This window comes from Dama dama, chromosome 15 (genome assembly GCF_033118175.1).
Source record: "Dama dama isolate Ldn47 chromosome 15, ASM3311817v1, whole genome shotgun sequence".
Taxonomy (NCBI): domain Eukaryota; kingdom Metazoa; phylum Chordata; class Mammalia; order Artiodactyla; family Cervidae; genus Dama; species Dama dama.
In genome coordinates this window covers 77,069,807-77,090,165 of record NC_083695.1, presented here as the reverse complement: position 1 = coordinate 77,090,165, position 20,359 = coordinate 77,069,807, and the positions used below count along the sequence as shown (strand labels likewise).

Genomic DNA, 20,359 nt, shown 5'->3' with positions numbered 1-20,359 from the left:
GGGTTTCTAATCCTCACCGAGGGTCAGGATCACCTTACGGAACTTTAGAATTAACATTGACCAAGACTCTATCCCTTAGAGATTTGGGTTCAAGTGGTCTAGGGAAAGAATCAAGTCGTGTTACATTTTTAAAAGCTCCCTCCATGGATTTAAAGCCAGGATTGGGAATCATGTTGCAATTCAACAGAATATTAAGCCATATTTAAAAAATCTTCTTTTAGGTGAAGGCAGACCTTTTCTTAAGCAAAACAAAAAGCAGATATTTAAGAAAAATTTGTTTCCAATCATACAACTATAAATAAAAAGCCACATAAAACAGTTAGTCATAAAACCAATTTAATTGAAGCTATAAAAAGAGGCAATACACTTGATAAAATAATTAGGAAAGAACATTTAGCACATTTTAAAAGATTTAAAACAGGAGAACACTTTACAAAAAGTTGTGTGGGAAATAAAATCCTTAAACTATGAATAGAAATGTAACATTACAGAGTATGTTATAAAATACAATGACAGAAATATAAAAGGACTATGTATACTCTAAGTCTGAAAACTATTAATAATGACCAGATATTTAGGTTTAAATTTACAGTTCCTGGGTAAAAGGATCATATTACTATACACATCTTCCAGACCAATGGGCAGTATTTTCCAATTAACCATGAGTGGTATCATCTTCTACAAAGTCTTTGGCCATCTCTGCTGTGATCACATCAATATGACTAACCTGAAGAATATACATTAAAAACACAATCTGTTAAATTGTAAAGAAATTTATCAGTGTTCCCACTGGATATGGTAATATTTTAAAAATACAGCCAATTACCTATAAATTTCATATTTCAAGTCAACTGACTAAAACACTGACTGATAAAACCCTTATTTTAATGCTGTTTGTTCAACACATGAGTTTAAAAAATATTCTGCATTTTAATGCTCTGAAATACAGATAAGTACTAACATCTAAATATCTTAACCACATTCTTGTTCAGTTTTTATTACTTTGCTATTTCAAAGAATTTTAAGGCTGAAAACATCTGGAAGAGCTGTGTGCTCTAACCAAATATAAATCAATGTATGTAAATGTTAAAGACTGTGCATTAAATAAGCACTAAATAGACTAGAGAGGAGGATAATGTCTCTTAATGCCAATGAAAATAAAACTGCAATAAATGCAAAAAAAAAAAAACCCTGATAAGCTTCATACACATTTTAAGTTTTTCTTCACAAAGACATCATCATCAGATAAGCAATAAGTTTCTGAATTTTTTTCTCATGACTTAAGTAACAACAAAAAAAGAATTCAACAGATACAATGGATTAAATACTATATGAACTTAAAACTTCATGTAAAAAAATCTTACCTTATTTCTGAACTTCACACCATAGAATTTGTCAGCTGACTCAAGCAGCTCAGGCCTAAAAGTAGTTGTAATGAATTGAGCATGTACAGCAAGCTCCATAATCATATCTGTAAAAAGAAAGAGTAATTTAATAAAACCGTTTTCTCAGCAGAACTAAAAAGTTTAAAAACAACGATCTTTACTCTTACCTAAAATTTAAAACTACCTGTTTGCATACATCTACAGAAAGCATTAACTTGTTTCTTAAGCTAGGGATAAATCTTTAACACCAATATCTTAGTTACAGAATATAAAAGCAGCATTTTCTAACACAGGATTAGAAATAATGTCAGAGCAAAGTAAATTTTTCTCATCCAGAAAAACCAAAAGCAACCTTTTCCTGGCTACCCACTCCCCCAAGATCTTCTGAACTACTAAAGATCAGGTATAGATTATTTAAACACAGAATCAAATCTGTTTATGACAAACAAGTTTTAAAAGTAGAGACGTTTGTATAAAAGCTTAACTGGGGTTGGATTTTCAATTATTTCATGTTTCTCATAGAACCAAACTTTGTAGTCTAGTATTAAATTTAAAAAACTTTGTTAAAAGAGAAATTATTTTGTTTATTAAATAACACCCTGTCTAGTCTCCCCAGGTACCTCAGGCAGCAAGAAATATATGATAAAAGAGGCAAGCTATCATTTCTAGTAATTTACTATGAAGCTATGATACCAAAACTGTACCTGACACAGCCTTTCTGTGCTGAGCATCCAGAGCCTGGTCAATCTCATCAAACAAGTAAAAAGGAGCTGGGTCACATTTCTGAATGGCAAAAATCAGAGCAAGAGCTACCAAGGATTTCTGTCCACCTGAAAGCTGTTGCATTTCTCTCATTTCACCTTGTTTTCCTGTAAATGACACCTGAGAAAATATTTAATTAGTTAAATATTTTATTAGAGTTAAATATTTAAATAGAGTTAAAAATCACCATCGTCTCTTAAAATTAAATTGCATACAGTACACCAATTTAAGATATGCAAAATATTCCACTATGACAATGTTCTCGGGAAAACTGGCTATAAAGTTATTTTACCCTAATTCCAACTCCAGTGAACTGGTCAACTGATGGAACGCTGCTTTGTGATCCAGAGCCCCTCTCACTTTCACCGCTCCCTTCTCCTTCATCCTGAGACTGACTGCCTTCCACATCTCCTTTCTTCATCACCAAAGTAGCTTTGCCACCAGGGACCAACTTCTGGAATACTTCACTAAAGTTTTTGGATACCTTAAAATGAATAATATATAAATAAGTGTCAAATGGAATATGTACTTTTTAAAACAAAGACAAAAATTATTTAAAAGCCATCAAAAATATTTTTATTTTTTAATCAAAGAATAACAGATTGGATCCTTTTAAGAGTTGTGTATACACTGGATATCTGTAAGTATTAGAACAATTATCAGTGGAAAAAAAGCTTTAAAACCTTTACAAATTGAATGATAAACTGAGTATCTGAATATTTTAGCTTGTGTATTAACTACAAACAGAAACATACCTGTTTGAAAGTTAACTGAATAGCTTCATATTTTCGAAGTTCAAGTACGTTCATCAGTTCCATGATTGATTTGTACCCCCTGTCCAACTCTTCTTGTCGCTTTATTAACTTTTCTTTCTGCTCTGAGAAATTTACAAACTGATCTAAAGCTTTTTTGTTAACATGGCTGTACTTCTTCAATTCTGTGTTGCACTGTTCAAGTTTTCGAAACAACTATAAAGAGGAAAAAAAACATAGATAAGCTCACATGTAGGGAAATTTGCAATGAGATTTCATACTTAAAATCAGCTAGATTTACCTGTTTGAGGCTCAGTGTCTGGTATTTTTCAAACGCTTCCTGAGGAAGTGATCCAAGTTCTCGAATTTTCTTCATACACTCTTCTTTCTTCTTCAGCAGCATGCCTTGTCTATTTGTCATCTTTTCTAGTTCTTTAGTATCATGATTTATAGCATCCATGTGTTCTTTTTCCATATTTTTCCAGCGCTCCATACTCTTCTGCAACTCCTTAATCCCAGCTTCTGTTTTATCAATGGAATTGTCCAAATCTAAAATGGGGGGAACACCAAATTAGGCCATAATACTTATTTTATTTTGGCTGAGCCATGCGGCTTGCTGGATCTTAGTTCCCTGACCAGGGATTGAACCTAGATCCTTGGCATGAAAGCAGGGAGTCCTAACCACTGGATCGCCAGGGAATTCTCCATAACACCTATTTTTAAGGCCAGACTGTTATCTGATCAATGATTTAATAGTCAAATCTATCAAAATAAACAGGTTTAAATTTTCCTGTGAAAATTTATGAAAGAATTCAGAATAAAATTGGGAGTGTACACAAGCCGTTCGATTCATATATAAAGTTTTTATTATTCATGTTTATAAAAACCTAAAATAATTTTCTTCTCAGCAATTAAGTGTCATTTACTTGATTCAGCTAGTCCATGTTTTTGTCAATGAAACTAATAATGTATGGTCTCTTAAAAACTGTCACAAACATTTCAATAAAATGAAGGCGACTATTTATAATCAACACCCTAAACTGTTCACTAGAAACTGTTTATGATGAAAACTTCTGGTACATGCTTTTGCCTATTTGGGTATTTCATTTTTTAATACACAGTCTTATAAAATGAATAAGCTAAATTTAACTAGATACCAAAAACATTTTTACAAAGTAAAAATTCACCTTCTGATCGTGCCATGGTATCTTTCACCCTTTTATTGATGGCTTCAAGTTCTGAGGTTGTAGCGGTGAGAACGGTACCCCCTTCTGTCTCTCTCAGTTCATTGAGTTCCTGTAACACAAAAGGAACACAGGAGCATTAAGCCATAAAAATATAAATTTTGTTAGTTTCAGAATGTTATGACTGCCAGTGTTTACATAGCTGTTGATATGTTTGAATAAACACTTAAGGAAACCAAAAAAATACTTCAAATAGTATAGCAAATACTTAAGGCACCCATTAAGCAGGAAAAAAATGATTGACTAAAAAATTTCTTAGCATCTGACCACTACTGAGAAAATATTCGTAATTAATATTTACTGAGTACCTAGAATATGCCAGATAATCACACAAAACATACTGCTAAGCTTATTTTACACAAGAGGAAACTGGAGCTTAGAAACATCACATGACTTGACCAACACAGCACACTAGATGGCAGTGTGAGATCTCCAAGCCAAGGCAGGTAGTCAGACTGCTAGTCTTTCTGTCCCCAGAGTCCATACTCTTAAGTCAGAGCCTCTCACATTAGCATTTTCAAAAGGCTGTGCTCATCAAGAAACCATCAAAAGAGAACATACCTGTTCTACTTGGTCCAAGCGTTTTCTCAAATTCTCATTGAGGTAAGTCTCTACTCGAGTAATAATACCTTCTAATTTAATTCTTTCATTCAGTAGTTGTCTGTTTTCCTAGAAGAAAAAAGAAAAACAAAATTGTTCGTCTACATAGGCATGCTCATTTCACATACAGGAATGCAGTTAACCTGTTGTTGTCTTCATTACTTGTGTTCAAATAAGCTGAAACAAGAGGTTTTATACCTTTCCAAAAACACCTTTATTTTCTTCATCTACTCTCTTATCTATCCAGAAGGCTATTTTTGTGCCTGGTTCTTTTCATAAGGCATACTACCAAAAATATTTTTCTTTTCTGCTTTTCACTTTTTGAATTTCGTGTTAATTATTTACATCTATATTTAAGAATCAAATGTTATTAAAATATTTAATCAAAACAATATTTTTAAATATGTAAAGGTGGTCAGATCAATAAATACAGCAAAGTTAACAAGATCGATTTTACTAATGACAAACACGCATTAAATAAGATGAAAGAAAATAAAGATTTCTTATACAATCCTATCATAAGGTTTCAAAAAACTTACTAAAATCTCATTTACTTTAATGGATACTGGAAGTCTAATAAGTCTTATATTATCTCAATAATCTCTTTCACACTCCTTTACTAGCAAGAAAGACCCTCTGCACAACAGCTGATTACCACATTTTTTCTTCTGTCAACTGTACTTGCCTGCTGAAGCTGACGAATTTCATCGTTCAGTGCATCTACTCTCTTCTGATCTTCCAGACTAAGTTGAGAAAGCAAATCAGTTCCCAGTTCTGCTTTCAGTGATTCTCTGGTGGACTCCATAGCATGCAAACTTGCCTCCAAACTTTGTAAGCTACGTTGCTATATGACAGATTTTCCATTTATTAGTAACGGTATTAGTGTATCACTTAGAGTAGTGAAAAATTAAAGACCATCTTTATTTGATATTAAAGTGAGCTTAAATAATATTATCTCAATTAAATAGATGCCCATTACATTTGATAATTAGAACTATGCAGCAACAAGAAAAACGTTTATGATGCAATGTTATGCAGGATGTGTGGAATACATCATATTCCATGGTCAAACTATATAGAAGTTGCTAGAATGTTAGGGTGGTCTAATTGTGGGTATATACACTACATTTTTAACTTTGTTGTTTTAGTATAATTGATGTACAAAATTAGTAGTTTTTGTCAAAACTCATGTTTATTAGACCAATGGATATTATCATTTGTAATAGCAGTAACAGTTCACTTTCTAACTCATTTCAATATAACTTGGACAAAATGCAATCAAATAAATCCATAAGTAGCATTTACAGACACAAATGGTACCTGGCTGACTATTGGACAATACTTTTATGCCATGGCTCAAAATGCCTACTTGCTTAATGAAGTTGGAAAATCTGAATTTGGCCTACAAAAGTAGACTCTTAAGTACTCATGAATAAGTGATAAAGATACATGCAGATACCCAAAGTATGGGCCTAAATGAAAATGGAACATAATGTATATGTTATATAACTTACACAATATATAGTCTAGCCCAAATCTATATAATTATATTTTAAAAAAGCATACTTACGAACCTTGGGCATAAAGGTTTTCTCTGACTGCTGCCTCTTCTCTTTTAACATCTTCATTTCTGATAATATGCTATCTCGAGATGCTTTAAATTTCCTTTGCTGAGTCTCTATTTGCTGCATTTGGTTCATCAGCTGATCAATTTCATTATTAATCCATATACAAGGCTAAGGAAAATTCTCTTCAGTGCCTATTAACTTGTATCCCCTTCCTTTTCTTTATCCCTAGGTTAAGCTATTTCCCCAAATTTAAGTACCATAACAACACAGAATTAAATACAATGTCAACTGTGTTTAGTCATAAAAGAAGCTTTAAACATTTTAACCCACTTCTCTCTCAAAATAACATACAATTTTACCAACTGCTATACAAAATAAATAAATAAACAGAACCAGGGGAAAGTCCTAAAGGAAGCTAAATGATACACATTTTAAAATATATATTTTTTTCATTCAACAAGTATTTACTATATAAGCTATTATGCTTAAAGCACTATATAAGAGTTAGACGTGAAGAGGAGGCTTCATGTATTTTCCCAGGCTCTGTGCTCAAATCTTGCCAAATTTGGGCAGATCTCAAAGTATGCAAAGTCAAAGCTAAGATGTTTATTTGCCTTCTTCTCTGTGCTCTTGCTTCCAACTGATGACAAAGAAGCTATATACTCACGATTTTTCAAATGCCAGTTTCACTAAAAATATCCTAACGAAGCAGTAAAAATAATTACTTTCACTGCTTGAGCACCTGTATTTAATACTGTGTGACATAATGCAAGGTATATACACAAAGCACTTTTGCCTTATACCGTGGTTATTTTAAGAAAATGGACATGCACAACTGTTTTAGTTGTGAGCCGAACTAGTCACTTTTCACAGAACACCATTTTTATCTGAAAGAACGGAAAGAACTATGGTTACTAAGACTCGCATTTTGATGGACATTTCCTTCACTAATACTAAATCTGAAACTCAAGATAATAACCCCTAATAGACATTTTTCAATCCTTATATATTTAACTTCTATGTAATATGTGACATTCCTGATACTGCCCACTCTTCTTCCACTGAAACCCTATCCTGGTTTTCTTCCTATAATTGTCGGACAAACCCTCCTCAGCTTCCTTTACAATCTTAAATTTCCGTGTTCCTCAGGTTCTTTTCTCTCAGAAATACATTCATTGCCATTAACTATGTAACAGCTAAGCAAAGGCTATTACAATGGTTTTTAGTTTTCTCCCTGTTTTCGGAAGTTAAACGGACATACTACACAAGCTTAAATAAAAGTCAAACTAAAACACATGGGATATTTTCCCCCACTTATATATGAAAATACATCTAACACTCAAAAGATTCTATTTTCCAATCAAAACAGCTTTTTCTCTACAGCAACACAAGACTAAAAGATATTTTCAATATTTCTGCGCAGATTTTCATTGAGCTTCGCTTCAAGCTCACCAAGTTCTTCTTCTGCTTTTCTAACATCTTTTTGTAATTCAAGTCTAGACTTCCTTGTATCATAATAGCCTCCAGTCAAAGCACCTCGATGACTAACTTGGTCACCTGTTAATAAAACATAAGAAAATTAGTAATTCTGTATAACAACTTCTTTATTCAACAATAAATTGATTCATAATCAAACAACTAGATTAATCTAAAGGTTTTACCTATTTAATAAGAACTTAAGAGTTTAAGCCACCTCGGAAAAAATGTTGTTTTACAATATTAACACTTGCACTTAAGAAATATACCTTCCAGGTAAACCTGAACATTTGCCAGAAAGGAAAGAAGTGTTAAAGACTAACAGGAACATGTCAACAGGACACAGAACCTAGCTTGAAATTCCCAATGGCCATAACTGGGGAAATATGAAAATCAAAAATAGCAATGGCAATTTGGTTACACATTGAATAAAAAAAAAAAAATCCATGAATCACAGCAATACACAAAAAGGAAAAAAGGAAGGGGCTTTTCTTTACAGAGAAGTGACAGCTAATAAATATAGAAGCAATCACAGCATTTTAGAATGATCATTTTGAAACCCTCAATGTATTAAACCAAGTCAGGCAAGGGTCCCCAAAGGACGCTAAGACACTGGCAAAGAAACTTTTGGGGGAACCTGATACTCACGTGGCCTTAAAGGATAACCCCACATATCAGTTATTACTTACAAAGGGAAAAAGGTACCTTTACAACCAAGATATGCTAGTGGTCAAACCTGGTGTCACTACAGTGGGACACAAAGTGATGCAGTAAGATGTACACATCACTCATGCCAAGAATGCTTGACCTAACCTAGTAAAGAGGAAGCAGTAAGACAAATCCAGAACACTAAAGATTTTTGAGAGGGCAGACAGAAGCAGCAAGAAGAACCACAGTCTCGCAGCAGCTAAAACCAAAACCACATCACAGAAAGTTAACCAGGATGAAAAAAGCAGAGGGTTTTGTCTCAGAGGAAGGGGCAAGATAAAACCCCAGAAAAACAACCAAATGAAATGGAGAGAGGCAATCTTCCAGAAGAACTCAGAATGATAGTCAAGGTGATCCAGAATCTCAGAAACAGAACAGAGGCAAAGATTGAGAAGATGCAGAAATGTTTACCAGAGACGTAGAAAAACTAAAGAACAAACGAGATGAACAATACACTAAAAAGGAATCAACAGCAGAATAACTGATGCAGAAGAATGAATAAGTGACCTGGAGGACAGGATGTTGGAAATCACTGCTGCAAATAGAATAGAAAAAAGAATGAAAAAAAAAAATGATGACAGAACACAAGAATTTCTTTGAAAAAGTAAATTTCTGGGGGTGGGAGGAAAACAGAACTGTGCTATACTGAAACTGTTTATGCTTCCCTGCAAACATATAGGGGGGAAAAAAACAACAGAAAATGAGGACAAGTGAACCCATATACCAGAGGTTCTTAACCTTCATTCAAAATAAAACTCAGGAGGTCCACTGCTAAATCTCATTTTTTAATATCTTAAAGAATAAATTACTATGTCATATTTCTAGAAATACTGCGATAACCATGCCAACTGGTTTCTTTGCTGATCCAAAGTATTTTGTTTTATACATTTAAAAAATCTTTGAGAAAGGTGCCAGAGGCTTCACTAAACCAAGTCCATGGTGCCAAAAAGGTTAAGAAATTCTACTATGCATTAAATGATTATACTTATGAGACATCAATTAAACATAAAGTGTTGACTTTGTTGAAATTCTGACTTGAATAAACCAACAGGATTTAAAAATGAGAAGTAACTGCACATGAATTTTCAAACACTTTTAAAGGAATTTATTTGTTCAAAGCAAATAATTACTATTACAAACCTTCCAAGGTAATGCAGTCCATAGTGAAAGCACGGGCCAGCTGGGTTGAAACTTCCATACTACGGCAAATAAGTGTTTTTCCAAATACATGTTTGAAAGCTTTGTCAAATCTGGGATTGTACCTCAATTTACTTATCATAGGAATAGCATCCTAAAAATGAGTATGTTGTTAGCAAGCAAAGAATTCACAACACAATTAGTTAAAATATTATCATAATTGTAAATTACATTTTTCTGAAATACAAATAAACAAAATGCCTTAACGTTTCAAAACTATTGATTTTTATACTGAACAAGTGAGAAAATTCATTCTACTGAAATATCCTGGAAATTGTACTCATGTAAGTCATCCAGGTTTTCTATAGTATAGAGGTTTTCAGAGTACAGTGATAAAGAGCTCAGTGGCTCCGGAGCCTGACTGCTCAAGTTCAAGTCTCAGTTTTGCTTCTCAGATGTGTGCTCTGGACAAGTTGCTTAACTTCTGTACTCATCTATAGAACTACAATAACAACAGTACCTTCCTCACAAAGGTAAGACTAGGCAAGTTATAAATGTGAAACATTTAGTGTAGCATCTGTCACACAGAAGGGACAAATATAAACTAGTAGTATATTCTCAAAATATTTTCACTTTATTTACATCTAATAATCTACACACATATAACCTTTTAGATAAAATTTATTTTCAGATAAAATTTATTTTCCCTTTTTTCTCTCAACTGGCATAATTGAATTTTTAATTAGGAAATACATCCTAATACAGAAAAAAGCAATAAATATGTTAAGCTTAAATTAATAATTACAAAGCAAACACCAATATAACCACCATGTAGGAAAAGAAACAAAACACTACCATAAAACCCAGAAGTCGTAAGTGTAGCCCTCTTCTAATCATAGTGGTTATCTCCATTGGTTACCTGCTGGTGATGACTACTATTATAATTCTGTGGTAATCACTTCCTTGCACTTGTAGTTCTATCATCTAAGATTACTTTTGTTCAGGTATTGTAAAGGGAACAACACCATATGCATTCTTTTGTGACTTGCTTCACTCACACATCACATTTATGACTCAATTTCTCCTCCTCAAAACTTCAGAGATAATTTGTAGATTTAAAAGAAAAAGCTAGACCACTTAAATAGCTTGTAAGATTCTCACTGTTCCTCTTCAACTGTAGATCATTCTCCCAGGGTTTTAGCTTTAACCTTAAAAAACAGTGAAATAACTGCTACTACCATCAACATTCTGAAGCCAAACACCTCAAAGCAATTACATTTTTATCAAGGATGATGTCTAGGTAATATTTTTAATCTGTTAAAAAGCATACCAGCTAATAACAAGAGCAATGTTATGCTTTCAGAGCCTATCATATTGTTAGATATTTTTAATCTAATTTATAAGCCATTTAAAAGAATATTCAGAAATCTTATTTACTTGAAATGATACTTCCTCAGGGAATTCTCCAATTATTAAATCTTAATTTTTGTCTCCTTGAGTTACATTCTCAGAATATCCTGTACTGATGTATGTTAACACTTTGCACATTTTGCAATGGTTATGTCATGGCTGTGACCTCTGTCTTCCTTCCTTTCCTCATCCAGCATTAACTATCCTCTACGGTAAGAAAGGAAAGCTTACCTCACAGACCATGTGAACCACAATGTATAGTGCTTGTTGTGCACTAACATGTGCTAAATCAAGAAAAAAACTTACTGAAAGTCAGACTTTAACACACATCAACTCACATTGGTTTCAGGATAGGCAGTATCCCTTACATCTAACTTGTTAAGAGGCAGGAAAGTAACCTCTCCAGGAAGATTCATTTTATTAAACTCCATCAAAATCTTCGTGCTGACTTCATCTGAATCAACAATGTGATAAAATAACCTACATGTAAAGAGAACGAAATAGGTCCAAAGTGCTTTAAACATTTAAGCAAACAAGTTACTTTTTTCTATGCAATCCAATTTGTATCGGGAGGGTTACTCAGAAAATTCCAATGGAGGAAGAGGAAGTACAAAAAGGAGAAGTCCTAGTTTCTACAACTAGGAACAAACACTTAGCATTGACGTCTTTAATTGGAACGTTAAATAAAAGGATTGGAATATTAAATACAAGAGGATATATTTAAACTACAAAAAGTTGTTTCTTAGGTTATTCTTATTTCCTTTTTTCTTTAAAAACTCAAAACATTAAGCAAAAAAAATCTCACCTGTTTCCAGCAGTGACTTCCACACATGTGTAGAAGGCAGGCTCACATTCAAAGTTATTCATCACAATACCATGATAGCCATTTTGAACATGCTGGTTTATTCCTTTTCGACGGAAGTGGTCTAGCACTTTATTTATGCTATCTATTCCATTTAAAATGGCCTGTTCAAAAGCAAAAAATAGTAAAATACTACTAGTGGCACTGCTGCTGATATAAAATGCCCCCATTACTCTATACATTAAAAAAATATACCAAATTGGGAGACTGGGATTGACATATACACAACTATCTATAAAACAAACAACTAATAACAACCTACTGTACAGTACAAGGAACTCTACTCAATACTCAGTAACGCCCTATATGAAAAAAGAATCTAAAAAAAAGAGTGGATATACTTATATGTGTAACTGATTCACTTTGCTGAACACCTGAAACTAATACAACTCTGTAAATAAACTATATGCCAATAAAAATTTTAAAAAATAAAAAATATACCACAGATTAAACACCCTCTCCAACAATAGGTCAACTCCCTTGAAATATGCCAACTATGTGCAACACCTTGTATTATGGATTCTGTTCCATGATATTAGCATTAAAAATGGACCCTTCATCTAGAAATCACAAGTGCTATTTTTAATAGCATGGGTGCTTAAATGATATCCAGTATTTCATATTTATAAGATAAGTAATTTGCACTCTTCTCTTGAAAGCTAATAAATTCTTGTGCAGTAATAACTGACTCAATGCAAGCTGAGGTAATGAAAAGAACCTACCCACCTTTCCTGTTGCAGCTCTAAGAAGTTGCTGTTTCTTTTCAAGATCTTCTCTTTTAGCAGCAAGTGCCTGCTGTTCTGCATTCTCTTCTCTCCACAAGTAACTAATCAATAAAAAATAGACTGTCTTTAATTTTAAAATTAAGCCAATATGCTAACAGTATACAATTTTTCGGGAAGACTGAAATTAAACTTCTGTAGTTAATTTATAATTTCAATTCAGTTCAGTTCAGTCACTCAGTCGTGTCCGACTATTTGCGACCCCAAGAATCGCAGCACGCCAGGCCTCCCTGTCCATCACAAACTCCTGGAGTTTACTCAAACTCATGCCCATCGAGTCGGTGATGCCATCCAGCCATCTCATCCTCTGTCGTCCCCTTCTCCTCCTGGCCCCAATCCCTCCCAGCATCAGGGTCTTTTCCAATGAGACAACTCTTCGCGTGAGGTGGCCAAAGTATTGGAGTTTCAGCTTCAGTATCAGTCCTTCCAATGAACACTTAAAGACCATTTAACAGCCAGTAACTAGCATTACTCAAAAATATTAAGGCATACTTTAGTCTATACTAACTTTCTTTCACTTTGTAATTCATCTTTCTTATTTTTTACTTCATAGTATTTTCTGTCCAGTTCTTCAACTCGAGCTTTGACTTCATTAAGATCCTGATCCAGTTTCTATGGAAATAAAAATAATTCAAATTTAAAATATAATTTCATACAAACTAATCCCTAGTAATAGAAAGCAGGTCAGTTGTTATCAGGGGATGGAAGTGGCCAGGAAAGGAGGAAGAGAGGAATTACCAACGGGTATGGGAAAAATTTTGGGGTGATCAATAGGCTTGTTATCTTAATTGTGGTGATGGTTTAACAAGCACATACATGTATCAAAACAATTAATTTGTTCATTAATAACCTTACTACTTCTATAATGTATACTCTAGAATTTTAGAAGAAAAAAATTTATTAATAAATTCTCAAAACACTGAAATACATACTTTTCACATGGCCCCCTCTACCCACACACAAACACACTAGAACACAAGAGATTTAGGAACATACTAAGAAGCAAAAGGCTCTTTTGTACAATGTAATTAGCACTGTAAAATCATCTCTATCCAGAATAAAGAACAGAGTTCACCCTCACAAGTGGTCATTTTGATACACTTAAATGTGACTGAAATATTGAAAAATAATTTCAAACTTAAAAAAGAATGAATAAAACCTCTCACTGCAAGGTCCTGTTTTAGCACCAAGCTTTTTCAAAAAGGGCATCTGTTGAGGTTGATATTTCCATGAACTCAAGACAAAAATGCCTTTTATTTCAAGACAGGACTGTAGCTACCTCAACTGAAACAATACTAACAAATTCCCAAATAACTGACTACCTCATTCAACCTGTTTTCCATTCCTGACCAAAGTCCAAAGCACATTGGCCAGTAGTCTATTACTCCTGGTCACTTGTCCTACCAGCTGAGCTGTTTATGGTTACAGAATCAGTTCTGTTTGCTCCCCGGTATGTTTTTGTTTTTAGGTGACTGATTACATTAAACATTAGATAAACTGATGATGAGTACAAGGAAAAGTTGTTTCTTTACAAAACTGATTTAGTGTTGAACACACCCAAAGATGAGTCACTAAAAATTGGATTAAATGGGCAAAACAACTCTAATATATAATACATAAGTGCATATGGTAATAGATAATATGTACTTTATAATGGATTTCTCAGGTAGCTCCGTAGAAATGGAGTAGCCATCATAGTCAACAAAGAGTCCTAAAAGCAGTACTTGGATGCAATCTCAAAACGACAGAATGACCTCTGTTCGTTTTCAAGGCAAACCATTCAGTATCACGGTAATCCAAGTCTATGCCCTGACCAGTAACGCTGAAGAAGCTGAAGTTGAACGGTTCTATGAAGATCTACAAGGCCTTCTAGAACTAACACCCAAAAAAGATGTCCTTTTCATTACAGGGGACTAGAATGCAAAAGTAGGAAGTCAAGAAATACCTTGAAAAACAGGCAAATTTGGCCTTGGAGTACAGAATGAAGCAGGGCAGAGGCTAATAAAGTTTTGCCAAGAGAACACACTGGTCATAGCAAACACCCTCTTCCAACAACATAAGAGAAGACTCTACACATGGACATCACCAGATGGTCAATACAGAAATCAGATTACATTCTTTGCAGCCAAAGATGGAGAAGCTCTATACAGTCAGCAAAAACAAGACTGGGATCTGTGGCCAGATCATGAACTCCTTATTGAAAATTCAGACTTAAATTGAAGAAAGTAGGGAAAACCACTAGACCATTCAGGTCTGACCTGAATCAAATCCCTTATGATTATACAGTTCAGTTCAGTTCAGTCGCTCAGTCGTGTCTGACTCTTTGCAACCCCATGGACTGCAGCATGCCAGGCCTCCCTGTCCATCACCAATTCCCAGAGTCCACCCAAACACATGTCCATTGTGTTGGTGATGCCATCCAACCATCTCATCCTCTGTCGTCCCCTTCTCCTCCTGCCCTCAATCTGACGCAGCATCAGGTGGCCAAATTATTGGAGTTTCAGCTTCAGCATCAATCCCTCCAATGAGCACCCAGGACTGATCTCCTTTAAGATGGACTGGTTGGATCTCCTTGCAGTCCAAGGGACTCACAAGAGTCTTCAACATCACAGTTCAAAAGCATCAATTCTTCTGTGCTCAGCTTTCTTTATAGTCCAACTCTCACATCCACACATGACTACTGGAAAAACCACAGCCTTGACTAGATAGACCTTTGTTGGCAAAGTAATGTCTGCTTTTTAATATGCTGGCTAGGTTGGTCATAACTTTCCTTCCAAGGAGCAAGTGTGTCTTTTAATTTCATGGCTGCAGTCACCATCCGCAGTGATTTTGGAGCCCAGAAAGATAAAGTCAGACACTGTTTCCCCATCTATTTCCCATGAAGTGATGGGACCGGATGCCATGATCTTAGTTTTCTGAAATGTTGAGCTTTAAACCAACTTGTTCACTCTCCTCTTTCACTTTCACTTTCTGCCATAAGGGTGGTGTCATCTGTATGTCTGAAGTTATTGATATTTCTCCCAGCAATCTTGATTCCAGCTTGTGCTTCCTCCAGCCCACCATTTCTCATGATGTACTCTGCATATAAGTTAAATAAGCAGGGTGACAATATAGAGCTTTGACATACTCCTTTTCCTATTTAGAACCAGTCTGTTGTTCCAGGTGCAGTTCTAACTGTTGCTTCCTGACCTGTATACAGGTTTCTCAAGAGGCAGGTCAGGTGGTCTAGTATTCCCATCTCTTTCAGAATTTTCCACAGTTTATTGTGATCCACACAGTCAAAGGCTTTGGCATAGTCAATAAAGCAGAAATAGATGTTTTTCTGGAACTCTCTTGCTTTTTCGATGATTCAGAGGATGCTGGCAATTTGATCTCTGGTTCCTCTGCCTTTTCTAAAACCAGCTTGAACATCTGGAAGTTCAAAGTTCACATATTGCTGAAGCCTGGCTTGGAGAATTTATACAGTGGAAGTGACAAATAGATTCAAGGGATTAGATCTGATAGAGTGCCTTAAGAACTATATAAATGACAGAAATGGTACAGACCTAACAGAAGCAGAAAATATTAAGAAGAGGTGGTAAGAATACACAGAAGAACTATATAATAAAGATCTTCACAACCCATATAATCACGATGGTGTGATCACTCACCTAAAGCCAGACATCCTGGAATGTAAACTCAAGTGAGCCTTAGGAAGCATCACTATGAACAAAGCTAGTGGAGGTGATGGAATTCCAGTTGAGCTATTTCAAATCCTAAAAGATGATGCTGTGAAAGTGCTGCACTCAGTATGTCAGCAAATTTGGAAAACTCAGCAGTGGCCACAGGACTAGAAAAGGTCAGTTTTCATTCCAATCCCAAAGAAAGGCAATGCCAAAGAATGTTCAAACTACAACACAATTGCAGTCATCTCACACGCTAGCAAAGTAATGCTCAATATTCTCCAAGGGAGGCTTCAACAGTACATGAACCATGAACTTCCAGATGTTCTGCTGGATTTAGAAAGGGCAGAGGAACCAAAGATCAAATTGGCAACATCCGTTGGATTGCTGAAAAAGCAAGAGAGTTCCAGAAAAATATCCATTTCTGCTTTACTGACTATGCCAAAGCCTTTGATTATGTGGATCACAACAAACTGGAAAATTCTTAGAGAGATGGGAATACCAGACCACCTTACCTGCCTCCTGAGAATTCTGTATGCAGGTCAAGAAGCAACAGTTAGAACTGGACATGGAACAACAGACTGGTTCCAAATAGGAAAACGAATACGTCAAGGCTGTATATTGTTATCCTGCTTATTTAACTTGTATGCAGAGTACATCATGAGAAACGCTGGGCTGGATGAAGCACAAGCTAGAATCAAGATTGTTAGGAGAAATATCAATAACCTCAGATATGGAGATGACACCACCCTTATAGCAGAAAGCGAAGAGGAACTAAAGAGCCTCTTGATGAAAGTGAAAGAGGAGAGTGAAAAAGTTGGCTTTAAACTCAACATTCAGTAAACTAAGATCATGGCATCTGGCCTCATCACTTCATGGCAAACAGATGGGGAAACAGTGGCTGACTTTATTTTTGGGGGCTCCAAAATCACTGCAGATGATGACTGCAGCCATGAAATTAAAAGACACTTGCTCCTTGGAAGGAAAGTTATGATCAACCTAGACAGCATATTAAAAAGCAGAGACATTACCTTGCTAACAAAGGTCCATCTAGTCAAGGCTATGGTTTTCCAGTAGTCATGCATGAAAATGAGAGTTGGACTATAAAGAAAGCTGAGTGCTGAAGAATTGATGCTTTTGAACTGTGGTGTTAGAGAAGACTCTTGAGAGTCCCTTGGACAGTTAGGAGATCCAACCTGTCCATTCTAAAGGAAATCAGTCCTGAATATTCACTGGAAGGACTGATGCTGAAACTGAAACTCCAACACTTTGGCCACCTGATGCGTAGAACTGACTCATTTAAAAAGACCCTGATGCTGGGAAAGATTCAATGTGGGAGAAGGGGACGACAGAAGATGAGATGGTTGGACGGCATCACCGACTCAGTGGACCTGAGTTTGAGGAGTTGGTAATGGACAGGGAAGCCTGGCGTACTGCGCTCCATGCAGTCGCAAAGAGTTGGACATGACTGAGCGACTGAACTGAACTGATGGCTCAGTGGTAAAGAATCTGCCTATGAAGGTAGGAGACCACGGTTCGACCCCTGGTCGGGGAAGATCCCCTGGAGGAGGAAATGTTAACTGACTCCGGCACTCTTGCCTGAAAAATCCCATGAACAGAGGAGTCTGGTGGGCCATAGTCCATGGGGTTGCAGATTTGGACACAACTGAGCGACTGAGCACACAAGCACATACTTTATAACAGTAATTCAAAATGTCAAGTCACAAATTCAAGGAAAGACTGAGGAGCTGATGCAGATTAAAGCAGATAACAGAAACATGACAACTAAATGCAATATATGATCTTATACTGAATCCTGAATTGTTTTCATCCGACTTTAAGGAGAACTGTATTTACATGTGTGGCTCATAACACAAAAGTCCCCTCAGAATGCCAATCACTACTCATATTCATAAGAAATACCTTGGGTTCTACATCAAGATTGGTATACACTCTGGTGGAGAATGTTGATAAAGAAGGCTATTCAGGTGTGGGGGTAGGTAATATATGGGAAATCTCTATACCTTCCTCTCAATTTTGCTGTGAACCCAAAGATGCTCTTTAAAAAATGTCTAAAAATAAAGACTGGTACATAAGCATACACTTATCTTTAAATATTTATATATAAATACATGTAAATATTATACATGAAATGCATATATATATACATATTTAAGACTTTATGTTTTCAGTGACTTTTCTGATAAACTGACCATAACAAAGGTGAAGACCTTATAAGGTAAAAAGGTTCCTTCTAGGCATGTGTATATATAAATAAATAAATATATATATATATATATATATATATTCTTAACCTACACCTGTCCTACACACTCCCTTCTTACCACTTCGATCATCTTCCAATCACTATATCCACAAGTAGCATTTAAGAAAGCATTTTTCTCTCTAATTTTAAGTAATTTAAAATCTTTCTTATTCAAAGTAATGATTTCATCTTCTACTTCAATTTGTAAGAAAATGCTAACTAAACATGTAGAGTGAATGTTTAATTCATTTAGAAAGTGTTATAAAATCAACAATGTGTTAACAAAATATATTCTGCAGTAAGTTATTACATTGATAGAATATTATTATATAAAAATGGAAAAATTTTAAATTACTAGTCATTTTAGATTTGTGTGGTATCACTTACAGTTAAGTGTACAGTCCAAGTACATGTTACTGACTCATAAAAAATATATTTTAAAATATATTTAATCTATATGGACACTCACTGATATGGTAAAAAAAATCTTTAAAAAAAGAACTACTGTATGTATAATATTAAACTGTGCTGGTCTTATCTAATTAAGTATCTGTCTTGTGTATTTTATGATAAACTATTTACAAACAAAACCTAAAGAAACAGGTAAACCTGCACATGTTCACACTCAACAATTTCACAAAGCAGCTATGAAAGTTCTTACATTATATTGCTCCAAATTTTTCTCTTTATTTGCCTCAGTGTCCTCCAAATCCTTATGTATAGCAGCAATCTGTCTTTTCTTGTCATTAATAGCTTGATCCAAAGACTTGAGTTCCTTTTTAATCCACTTATCCCTTTCTTCTTTTGATGTAAACTGGCTTCCTCGACCTTGCTTTGCATAAAGGTCTGTTCTTTCCTGGGTAGCTTGGGCCAATCTACACAAGATAGAAGAGAATGGATTGAAGGGGGGAACAGAAAAGAACCAAGTTTAATTGCAATCAATACCTCAAGAGTAGAGAGAGACAATAACCATTTTTATAATTCCATAAAAGAAGGAAAGAAGGGGAAGGTGGTCCACTGATTAGGACTCCGTGCTCTCACTGCTGAGGGCCTGGCTTTGACAGTCAGGGAACTAAGACCCCATAAGACACATGGGGGAAAAAAAAAAGAATTAAGTATAAAAAGCAACTGTTATCTAATAGAGCTTCTAAGACTAGCTCTATATAACATTAATTTAACTTCAAAATCACAGTGAAATTCAGGTAAAACAGCCCATCCTCTAAGGATTTAAGGTCCTTCCTGGTCTGGGTTAATCAGTAAACCTAGACAAATCTAGCACCCTACCTCAGGGATTTTCAAAAATGCTCCAACTATATTTAACTATTTAAATATTTTCAACACCTTACAATGAAAGACATTATAAAAGTTAAAAGGCAAGAGAAAACACATACAACATACAGGACAAATATTAATGCCCAGATAATATAAAACAATGCTATCAAACAGTAAGAAAAAAAAAATCAGGAAAAAAATGGAGAAAAGAATATAAACAGGAAATTCACTAAAATGAACATATGTGGCATAAAAACACGATAATGTACTAAATTGTGAAGTCAGCAAACACTGGCAAGTCTAATCTACAGACAGAAACTAAAATGTCTAGATGTTAAAAGACATCAAGTATGAAAAGAAAGTGGCAGAATGAACACACAGCAGGATACAATTTGGGTAAAAAAAAGAACAATCATCATTCATGTTTTTAAAAGTCCAAAATTTAGCTAAATTATTATGGGCAAGTTACTGAA

General features: G+C 34.9%; 1 protein-coding gene across 1 annotated transcript in view; it reads right to left on the bottom strand.

The window, feature by feature from the left end:
* Positions 1-319: 319 nt before the first annotated feature.
* Positions 320-20,359, bottom strand: part of SMC3 (structural maintenance of chromosomes 3) — a 38,019-nt gene continuing 17,979 nt past the window's right edge. The window contains exons 13-29 of the mRNA XM_061162617.1: positions 19,276-19,489; positions 13,195-13,298; positions 12,631-12,730; positions 11,848-12,008; positions 11,381-11,522; positions 9,636-9,786; positions 7,716-7,868; positions 6,318-6,469; positions 5,429-5,587; positions 4,705-4,812; positions 4,087-4,195; positions 3,201-3,448; positions 2,903-3,115; positions 2,440-2,631; positions 2,090-2,267; positions 1,365-1,471; positions 320-727 (exon numbers count right to left, since the gene is read on the bottom strand). Of these exons, the coding sequence (XP_061018600.1) occupies positions 656-727; positions 1,365-1,471; positions 2,090-2,267; positions 2,440-2,631; positions 2,903-3,115; positions 3,201-3,448; positions 4,087-4,195; positions 4,705-4,812; positions 5,429-5,587; positions 6,318-6,469; positions 7,716-7,868; positions 9,636-9,786; positions 11,381-11,522; positions 11,848-12,008; positions 12,631-12,730; positions 13,195-13,298; positions 19,276-19,489 (2,563 nt within the window). The 3' untranslated portion in view covers positions 320-655. The remainder of the gene's footprint in view (positions 728-1,364; positions 1,472-2,089; positions 2,268-2,439; positions 2,632-2,902; positions 3,116-3,200; positions 3,449-4,086; positions 4,196-4,704; positions 4,813-5,428; positions 5,588-6,317; positions 6,470-7,715; positions 7,869-9,635; positions 9,787-11,380; positions 11,523-11,847; positions 12,009-12,630; positions 12,731-13,194; positions 13,299-19,275; positions 19,490-20,359) is intronic.